Here is an 11,364-nt window from a genome sequence, read left to right on the forward strand (position 1 = left end):
AACTGAGAACTTGCTTGCTCTGGTGGACTTCAGCTGTCCATGGATGACTATTTTACCTGAGTGGTCCTCTGCAAAATCACCAGCTGCAGTTTTGAAGGTGTCGTCTGTGATGAGACAAGTAGGAGCTTCACGTTGAAGCTTTTTATAGTATTTTCAGCAGACATTGCTGTTTGTTTCTTCTACATAAAATCACCAGTTATACAGTTTTTCAAGTGTTTCTCCATTATTTCTTCTGTTAGCCATTACCTAGCACCAGGAAATGAAAATAAAAGTATGTCTCATTATTTCAGACATGAGCTTTGGACATCTATCATGTATATATGAAGGACACCCTGAGTTGTTGTGTTCATCTTTAGAACATTCACAGAATCTTGTTCTGTTTCAGATGCCCTGGAAACACAGTGGCCCCCTGTGAAGAGATCGTTTGTTGGCTGTATGAAGAACCTGAAAGTCAATAAGAAAGCCATCAACTCTAATAAAATAACAGGCGTTCATGGTGCTATAAGCCTTAGCAGGTGTCCTGCAGCATAACGGTCGTGTATAAGTCACGCATCACTCACCAGGGAAAGTACATGAATATAGATATGTTATCGAGTGCTGTGCAGACTCGTTCCCACTACCTTAACCACCATTCTCAAGATTAAAAAACGGGCACTTTCATACTTCTCATCTGTTGATTTGTGGTTTATTCAGTGTAAAATACAACTACCTCAATTAGATTGTATGTTATTTACCATTGAAATGGTGACTTGCTGTAAATGTGATAGATTCTGTGCTTATGGGGATAGGGGTGTAGGTGTCAGTAGAAATATTCCTAAAACGGCTGCAACAAATTACAGAAAATTACATGGAAAATGATCACTGCAAGTTAAAAGTACTGTCACCAAAAAATGTCACTGAAAAACCATGCACAATCCTTTGAACAATCCTTGAATGGAATGATACTTTTCACTTTGAGATTAGTTGCTTCATTCTGGAGAAAAAGTACTTTCAATCTATATGTATGAGGGCGGACCCAAGGCACTCTGTGCACCCTTGCTCCTCCTACTTGCTCTACTAGTCCTTCTTTCTCCGTTTTGATTGACATGACTAGGGGAGGGGACTATGCTGGAACCTGGCTCTGTCAATCAAGGAGGAGGAGCTTACAAAGGAGGCAGGAGAAGCAAGGGTGCACAGAGTGCCTAGCCCTCAGTGAGCTCAACTGCTGATTTGCATATGGTATAAAAGTCCTTTTCTGAGCTTTAAAAAAATTCAGCAGCCTTCTGACCTGTTGTAGAAAGATAGTCTGGTCAGTACTTACTCCTCTGTTGGGCCGCCTATTCCGCCATCTCCACTGCGCTCTTCCACTCAAGTCCCGACCTACTCAGCTGCACAAAGTAAATGCGAGTGAACCGAAAGACTCAGGAGCACATCCAGTTGAGACCTGAGCAAAACAGCCCCCGCAGCCAGTCTAAGTAACAGTAGAGCTGGCAGAATTGGACACCTGTAAGTACTGCCCAGACTAACTGTCCACAACAGGTCAGAAGGCTCCTGGATTTTTCCAAAAGCCCAGGCGAAGGCCATAGAAAGACAGATGGACAATATTGCAGATAAAAGTATGCATGCTGAAAATTTGTGTGGCTCCAGAAAAAGTGTCCAACTAATGAAATCGGTCATGCTGGTCACTAAAGTTTTAGACGTTTCAATTTTTTGTTTCCATTGTAACACATAAATAGTAATCAGATGATCATTTTTGTGCCATGCGGGTGCTATTATCTGTATATATTTTAGATTAGTGTAATGATTTATTTTAATTATTCCACGTTGGTGAAAATATACTAGATCAGTTTAGGTGTCCATACACGGTACAATTCAGCCATGCATGCAGATGAATTGCCAAGACACACTAGCAGGTACAGCCCAGCAATTTGCGATAATCCGCAGCAGCCGGGATGCATTGTGTACGGCCATCCTTGGCTGAATTCTGTGCTTCTGTGTCCAGCTGCATATAAAAAGCTACTAATATAATCGGAACTTGCAGATGTCCAAGATACAGTTTTAATTGTGTATGGAATAGTTTGCTAAAGATAACACAATTCCCCATTAAATCCTGTGGGACATTGCAGGCAGGTATAAACTGAATTTATGACACTGGAGTCCGGAGTCCATGCTTAAAGGGCATCTGTCAACAGGATCAGCCCTATTAAACCAAGCACAACACCTGGTAGAGTTGATCCTGTTGATTACAATGACACCTCTCTTGTTAAAATTGGTTGCAGCTTTCCTGACAAAAAAAAAACACTTTTATTCTTCATGCAAGTGAGGGCTTCATTGCACCCAGGGGCGGGGCCTGGCCCCTTGGTGCACCTCAGCTCTCCAGTGCTGACTCCACCCCTTAGAGTACTAAAGCCCTCATTTGCCTATAGAATAAAAGTATTTTTTCTTGGAAAGCCACAACTGATTTTCAGGAGGTGGGTATCATTTTAATCAGCAGAATCAACTCTACCAGGTAGTGAGCTTGGTTTATCATGCTGACAGATGCCCTTTAAGCCTCCATTGTCTTAAATGACTCAAATACATCTTAAAAATAGGAAATTTACTAAATTGTGAATTTCAGGGTGAGCTTCATTCCCGGCGTCAGCATCACAGTGTTTATAATCCAAGGATGATATAAGTCGCTTGCAAATATTTGACAAGTTGACCTATTAAGCTTAGTGGTTTCCAGGACAGCACAATCCTACATTTAAAAATATTTTCATTGCGATACATGATGATGATGACTAAGCTTTAGATGGAAAACTCATATTGTATTATAAATGTCTGAAGAGGTCGACATTATTGGAGGCCTTTGATTGCAGAGCTCCTATTATGGAGGGAGGGAACTAGTACAATTGGTATTGGGGTATAGTGTGTGTATATAGTGTGTTATTATGCAACTGTATTCTGTAACAGTAAATAAACTCTAAAGTAATATACATATGTAGTAAACGTTATTGTCTGTAACAACAAGTAGATAAATGGCCGATCAAGACAAGACCCCTAAAGACATAGGTATGTTTACTATCTGTTCTACTACCAACCTAAAGCATCAATAAAATAACAAATGGAATAGCATTTGACTGTTACATCATTATTATTAATAAAGGAGTTCTCCGGGAATTAAAATAAAATTACTGAAAATACTTAAATATTACTTTATTATAAATACATTCCCAAATTTCATTAGTTGAAAAACCGCTTGTTTTGTCTAGGGAGCAATCAATAACAGTAATAAAATGGTTGCCTTCCTCTTAGTACACATAAAAACCTGTCCTGTTACTTCAGAACACTGAGCTGAAGAGGTGTCTCTGCCACTTCTCTACTCTGCTTTTCAGGGGTTACAATCATAAATATACTTAAAATCTTCAGATGTAGGAATGGAGTTCATGAGGAGACAGCTGAAGTACAGAGAGGACAGTGGAGTGTGGCTAATGAGTAGCAGTACTTGGATGCCATCTTCTGCATGCTAACTGACCCACATTACCACAGTCTGACCTGAACATCCTCTCTGTACTTCAGCTGTCTCCTCATGGACTCTATTCCTACAGAGATTCAGCCGAAAATCTTATCAGCTGTATTCAGGATCATAATCCCTGACAAGTAGAGCAGAAATGAGAATGAGACAGCGCTTTAGCTCAGTGCTGTGAAGTAACTTGTCCTGCTGTGTGATTAGGACTGGTTTTGTGTGTACTGATAGGATGGCGGCCATTTTATCTCTCCTGACGATTGCTCTCTAGACAAAATGAGCCATTATAACTAATGACATTTTAGAATGTATTCATAATAAAATAACACTTAAGTATTTTCAGTAATTTTATTTTAATTCTATATTAGTGGTACAGCTTCCCAATTAAAACATTACCTCCTTACAGTAAAATCATAAAATAGGACCTTCAGCGATCCATTTAAAAACCTCAGTGAGTAAATTAAAGGGTTTTTTTCCTGCAAAAGAAAATGTTCTATGCTGTTTATTAGCTTCATTTACTTGCAGGTAGCGTACTCTATGCTAATACATTATGTTCTGTGTCTCTATGGCACAGAATAGTAGTCTCTGTGGTTAGGGCAACACTAACATGCCCTACCAGCAGGATTTGTTCATTTTTCTGTCCTTTTCTAGGTGCCCAGGGCTGACTGCAGAGGACTTACCTAGCCTCCGATCAGATCACTGGGACCCAATCAGAGGTTTAAATCCCCTTTAATCATGTTCTGTGATCATAGGCTGTGTCAGTCAAAGAGTTGGGAACAGTTGGGATTGGAGCTACCTCTGATCCTGGCTGTGGAACAAATGGCTGATGTAGGAACCAGAGCTGTTCCAGTTCATTCTTAGAGCAGGAGTGCTCAGTGGGTGGTTACATTACTGCAGCCTTTCCTTCCTGATGTCAGCTACAGTACAGAAATACATAGATAAATAGATAGACAGACTTGACTATTTTACCTAAGCAGGGAATTAAACATCGTTCCTGTCTGTAAAGAGAACCTACTAGTTAATAAAAGCTTGTGATTACAACAGCCTTGGCTTGATTTAAAGGGGGCTTTCTGGGAATATATTATATTTATTATGTAGAGAAAGTGAATACAAGGCACGTACTAATGTATTGTGATTGCCCATATTGCTTTCTTTTTTTGGATTCATTTTTCCATTGATGGTTACAACCACCCTGCAATCCAGCATCGATGGCCGTGCTTGTACACTATAGGAAAAATCACAGGCATACCTGTATACACACTCACGAGGGTAGAGTCACCAGAGAGGCCGGCGCTTTTTCCTATAGTGTGCAAGCTCGGCCACTGCTGATGGATTGCCGGGTGGTCCTAACCCCTGGAAATGAGCAGTGTATCATGTGCTGGAAAAATGAATCCAGCCAGCAAAAGAGGCAACATGGACAGTCACAATACATTAGTAAGTGTCTTGTATTAAATGTCTCTACATGATAAATGCTGAAGTGAGACAACCCCTTTAATAAAGAAGGAGGAAATATCTGCAGCACAAATGACAGATTTTAAAGGTACATTCCCAACAGAGGGGCTGTACATGAGGAGCGATGTGCACTATGAAGTTAGATTTTTTATTTTTATTAGGGTGCATACACAATTATCAAATTTTAAGGAAACCATGTCAATCGCAGTCATTAAAGGCGTTGTATGGGACATTAAAAAATCTTGCGGAAAGCAAGGGACGTCCAGCAATAATGACCTTGCCACCAGCCAAACATGACCAGTGCTGCTGAACACAATAGCTTCCTTTACAAGCCAGAGCAATCCAGTAAGCAGTGAGGTTGCAGAGAATTCAGATGAGATCCTGCACTTCGCTGTAAGCACTTGTGCAAAATGACTAAACACCAGTGCGTAGAAATTACTTTGATATGCTATAGTTTTTCCGCCTAAATAACCTTTTGTGGCATAAAGTGGTAATGTGACTTTTATACAAATGTAGCAAAGATACATTTGTCATTGTAAAGGTGTGTGGAGTACACTGGTAGTCACTGGGTTTACCTGCAGTCCATTCCAAATTCACAGATAGTATAAACACGCCAAATGACAAAGTCAGCTTCGCAGCATTTAAGATCTTGTTTTCTCAATTCACCACATTTGTAAATAATTTGCATAATATCTTATAATTTCCTCATAACTGTTATATCAACAAAGCTATTCATCTTAGGCTACTTTCACACTTGCGGCAGAGTGATTCAGCAAGCAGTTCAGTTGCCGGCAAAACGTATGCCAACTGATGGCATTTGTAAGACTGATCAGGATCCTGGAAAATGCCTGATCAGTCAGAAAAATGCATTGCAATACCGGATCAGTCTTTCCGGTGTCATACGAAAAAACGGATCTGGAATGTATTTTTTTTTCACCACCTTTTCAGTCTGCGCATGCAGTATTTTGAATGCCAGATCCGGCACTAATACTGAAAAACTGAAGACTTGCCTGAATGCTGGATTTTTTCCATAGGAATGTATTCATTCAGGCAAGTCTTCAGTTTTTTGGGCCGGAGATAAAGCAGTGGCATGCTGCGGTTTTATCTTTTACCTGATCAGTCAAAAAGACTGAACTGAAGACATCCTGATGCATCCTGAATGGATTACTCTCTATTCAGAATGCATGGGGATAAAACTGATCAGTTCTTTTCCGGTATAGAGCCCCTAGGACGGAACTCAATGCCGGAAAAGAAAAACGCTAGTGTGAAAGTACCCTTAGGCTACTTTCACACTAGCGTTGTTTTAATCCGGCGTTCAATTCCGACACTGGAACTGCCCGCCGGATCCGGAAAAACGTGTGAAAACGGATTACATTTGAATCCTGATCAGGCTTTCGATCACAATGGAAAAATGCATTGGAAAAAACGGATCCGCCATTTATGGACTTTAACTTTTTTTTCACATTTTTCGGGTTTAACATGCAAAAGCCGGATCCGTTTTGACTGAACACACGGGGCCGGATCCGGCGTTAATGCAAGTCAATGGGAAAAAAGCCTGATCAGGCGTTCAGTCAAAGTGTTCAGGCTTTTTGGCCGGAGGTAAAAATACTGCATGCTACGTTTTTCTGAAAAGCCTGATCAGTCAAAAAGACTGAACTGAAGACATCCTGATGCATCCTGAAGGACTGACTCTCCATTCAGAATGCATTAGGATAAAACTGATCAGTTCTTTTCCGGATTTAAGCCCCTAGGACGGAACTCAGCGCCGGAAAAGAAAAACGCTAGTGTGAAAGTACCCTTAGTCTAACTGCTCAGTTCACCTCCTATGCTGAGACATTTTCGTCAGATCAGTCCTTGCCGTTGTGGTTTCATGTGCTGGGATGCCTTTTATCTAGGACATGGCTCCATCTCCATGTTTGGAGAGCAGTTTTCTAATGTGTATCGAGTTATTAAAGGGGTTGTCTCACTTCAGCAAATGGCATTTATCATGTAGAGAAAGTTAAAACAAGGCTCTTACTAATGTATTGCGATTGTCCATATTGCTTCCTTTGCTGGCCCTGATTAATGTTTCCAACACACTATACACTGCTCGTTTCCATGGTTATGACCACCCTGTAATCCATCAGTGGTGGTCATGCTTGCACAATATTGGAAAAAACAATGGCCTCTCTGGTGGCCGAGACCATGGGAGCGCACATAGGCTGGTGTTTTTTTTCTAAAGTGTGTAAGCACAACCACCGCTGATGGATTGCAGGATGGTCATAACCATGGAAACGAGCAGTGTATAATGTGATGGAAAAAAGGAATCAAGAAAGCAATATGGACAATCACAATACATTAGTAAGTGCCTTGTATTGACTTTCTTTACAAATGCAAATGCCATTTGCTGAAGTGAGACAACCCCTTTAAGTTTGTTCAGTTCTTACCGTGATATCCCAAACGGCGGATTAAATAATACAAATTCCCTTGCCTCCATCTTTTTTTGCTTGAACTCCTGAACTACAATTGAAAGGGGTCATTTATCAAACTGGTGTAAAGTAGAACTGGCTCAGTTGCCAGCAGTCAGATTCCACCTTTCATTTTTGACAGCTCCTTTGGAAAATGAAAGGTGGAATCTGATTGGTTGCTATGGGCACCTAAGCCAGTTCTACTTTACACGAGTTTGATAAATGACCCCAGAAACCTACAGAATTTAGATGTACACCATAGTAAATGGGACGAGAACATAACATTGACCATATTCTTCAGTTTACAGTTGCAAGAAAAAGTATGTGAACCCTTTGGAATGATATGGATTTCTGCACAAATTGGTCATAAAATGTGATCTGATCTTCATCTAAGTCCCAACAATAGACAATCACAGTCTGCTTAAACTAATAACACACAAATAATTAAACGTTACCATGTTTTTATTGAATACACCATGTAAACATTCACAGTGCAGGTGGAAAAAGTATGTGAACCCCTAGTGACATCTCCAAGAGCTAATTGGAGTGAGGTGTCAGCCAACTGGAGTCCAATCAATGAGATGAGATTGGAGGTGTTGGTTACAGCTGCCCTGCCCTATAAAGAACACACACCAGTTCTGGGTTTGCTTGTCACAAGAAGCATTGCCTGTTATAAATGATGCCTAGCACAAAAGAGCTCTCAGAAGACCTACAATTCAGAATTGTTGACTTGAATATAGCTGGAAAGGGTTATAAAAGTATCTCCAAAAGCCTTGCTGTTCATCAGTCCACTGTAAGACAAATTGTCTATAAATGGAGACAGTTCAGCACTGCTGCTACTCTAGGAGTGGCCGTCCTGTAAAGATGACTGCAAGAGCACAGTGCAGACTGCTCAATGAGGTGAAGAAGAATCCTAGAGTGTCAGCTAAAGACTTACAAAAGTCTCTGGCATATGCTAACATCCCTGTTAGCGAATCTACGATACATAAAACACTAAACAAGAATGGATTTCATGGGAGGATAGCACAGAGGAAGCCACTGCTGTCCAAAAAAAAACTATTGCTGCACGTTTACAGTTTGCACAAGAGCACCTGGATGTTCCACAGCAGTACTGGCAAAATATTCTGTGGACAGATGAAACCAAAGTTGAGTTGTTTGGAAGAAACACACAACACTATGGCCGCATGCACATGACCGCGGTGTGTTTTGCGGTGATCCGCAAAACACGGATGGCGTCCCACAATTTGCGGAACCGCATGGACAGCCTTTACATATAACTGCCTATTCTTGTCCGCAAAGCGCGGACAAGAATAGGACATGTTATATTTTTTTTGCGGGGCCACGGAACGGAGCAACAGATGCGGACAGCACACGGAGTGCTGTCCGCATCTCCTTTGCGGCCCCATTGAAGTGAATGGTTTCGCATCTGAGCGGCTCGGATGCGGACCAAAACAATGAGGCACAGCACACCAACATCAAAACCTCATCCCAACTGTGAAGTATGGTGGTGGGGGCATCATGGTTTGGGGCTGCTTTGCTGCATCAGGGCCTGGACGGATTGCTATCATCGAAGTAAAAATGAATTCTCAAGTTTATCAAGACATCGTGCAGAAGAACTTAAGGCCATCTGTCCACCAGCTGAAGCTCAACAGAAGATGGGTGTTGCAACAGGACAACGACCCAAAGCATAGAAGTAAATCAACAGAATGGCTTAAACAGAAGAAAACACACCTTCTGGAGTGGCCCAGTCAGAGTCCTGACCTCAACCCGATTGAGAGGCTGTGGCATGACCTCAAGAAAGCGGATCACACCAGACATGCCAAGAATATTGCTGAACTGAAACAGTTCTGTAAAGAGGAACGGTCAAGAATTACTCCTGACCGTTGTGCACGTCTGATCTGCAACTACAGGAAACGTTTGGTTGAAGTTATTGCTGCCAAATGAGGTTCAACCAGTTATTAAAGGGTTCACATACTTTTTCCACCTGCACTGTGAATATTTACATGGTGTGTTCAATAAAAACATGGTAACATTTAATTCTTTGTGTGTTATTAGTTTAAGCAGACTGTGATTGTCTAGTGTTGTGACTTAGATGAAGATCAGATCACATTTTATGACCATTTTTTCCAGAAATCCATATCATTCCAAAGGGTTCACATACTTTTTCTTGCAACTGTAGCAGATTGTGTAATGACATGAAGCCTGCAGGCAGAACTATAAAAGGGAAGCAGCAGAGAAAGCGATTGGATTTATGCTACATTCACCTGCACCAATATACTAAAGAATTGCAGATGATCATAATTGCTTCATTACAAGTATGTAACCACAATAAGCTGACAGGTATGCAGAACAAATAAAAAAACATGCCATTGCCCTGCAAATCCATATGAACTTCATGCTCAAGCTGAGCTGCATTACCAGACACAGCCATGGAGGGGCGATGTTTTCTTTCACTGTTCTGAACACATTCACAGCAGAAATACTGCATGTTACAAAATCTGACTGGTATACCAGCTGAACAGGTAGACTGGTACATCCTCTGCATCTGTTGATTGCTTGGCAGAGAACATTGGTGTAATTGGAATGGGAGGCGATCATAAATGTACATCTATACTATGCACTGTCTTACTAATGAAACTTTAGGTGATTGTTTTAGTTAGTCTTCAAACTAGGTTCTCAATGTCTACTAAATAGGTTCTCAACGCTTACAAAAGCTACTGAATCCAGATAGCATCCAGGATGAGGAAGGAAAGAACATATTTATGACTACACTATAGGAAAGAAAACTGTGTGGGCCTAGTAACCACAGTCCCCTGAATCTGAATGTATATACAGTTCTGATCAAAAGTTTAAGACCACTTGAAAAATGGCAAAAAAATCCTATTTAGCATGGCTGAATCTTAACAAGGTTCCAAGTAGAGCTTCAACATGCAACAAGAAGAAATGGGAGTGAGAAAACATTTTTTGAGCATTTAATTTAATGAAAACAACAAATAAACTGAAACAGGCTGTTTTTCAGCTGATCAAAAGTTTAGGACCACACCTCCCAATTAAAAACTAAACCCCCCCAAAACAGAAATCCAATTTCCAAACATGAACTCAGTAATAAGTAGCTCCGCCGTGATTGTTTATCACTTCAAAAATTTGTTTCAGCATGCTTGATGCAAGCGTTTCCATGAGATGAGTGGGGACATTTCTCCAAGTGGTGAAGACGGCCGCACGAAGGCCATCTACTGTCTGGAACTGTTGTCCATTTTTGTAAACTTCCCTTGCAATCCATCCCCAAAGGTTCTCAATTGGATTTAGATCAGGGGAACAAGCAGGATGGGCCAAAAGAGTGATGTTATTCTCCTGGAAGAAGTCCCTTGTCCTGCGGGCATTGTGTACTGTAGCGTTGTCCTGTTAAAAAACCCAGTCGTTACCACACAGACGAGGGCCCTCAGTCATGAGAAATGCTCTCTGCAACATCTGGACAAAGCCAGCGGCTGTTTGACGCCCCTATACTTCCTGAAGCTCCATTGTTCCACTGAAGGAAAAAGCACCCCAGACCATTATGGCGCCCCCTCCACTGTGGCGCGTAGAAAACATCTCAGGTGGGATCTGCTTGTCATGCCAGCAATGTTGGAAACCATCAAGGTTAAATTTATTCTCAGAGAATAAAACTTTCTTCCACCTTTGAATGTCCCATGTTTGGTGCTCTCTTGCAAAGTCCAAACAAGCAGTTCTGTGGCGTTCAAGGAGACGAGGTCTTTGAAGACGTTTTTTGTTTTTGAAGCCCTTCAGTCTCAGATGCCGTCTGATGGTTATGGGGCTGCAGTCAGCACCAGTAAGGGCCTTAATTTGGGTCGAGGATCGTCCAGTGTCTTGACGGACAGCCAATTGGATCCTCAGGCTCAGTGCTGATGAAATTTTTTTGCGTCTTCCACTTGACTTTTCTGTTCCATAACCCTCAGGATCATTTAAGAAATTCCAAATGACTGT

At 41.3% G+C, this 11,364-nt stretch overlaps 1 protein-coding gene across 1 annotated transcript in view; it reads left to right on the top strand.

The window, feature by feature from the left end:
- Positions 1 to 2,956, top strand: part of LAMA3 (laminin subunit alpha 3) — a 238,456-nt gene extending 235,500 nt beyond the window's left edge. Inside the window, 1 exon segment of the mRNA XM_044295643.1 lies at positions 386 to 2,956. Coding sequence (XP_044151578.1) covers positions 386 to 531 — 146 coding nt within the window. The 3' untranslated portion in view covers positions 532 to 2,956.
- Positions 2,957 to 11,364: the final 8,408 nt, after the last annotated feature.

This window comes from Bufo gargarizans, chromosome 5 (genome assembly GCF_014858855.1).
Source record: "Bufo gargarizans isolate SCDJY-AF-19 chromosome 5, ASM1485885v1, whole genome shotgun sequence".
Lineage (NCBI taxonomy): Eukaryota > Metazoa > Chordata > Amphibia > Anura > Bufonidae > Bufo > Bufo gargarizans.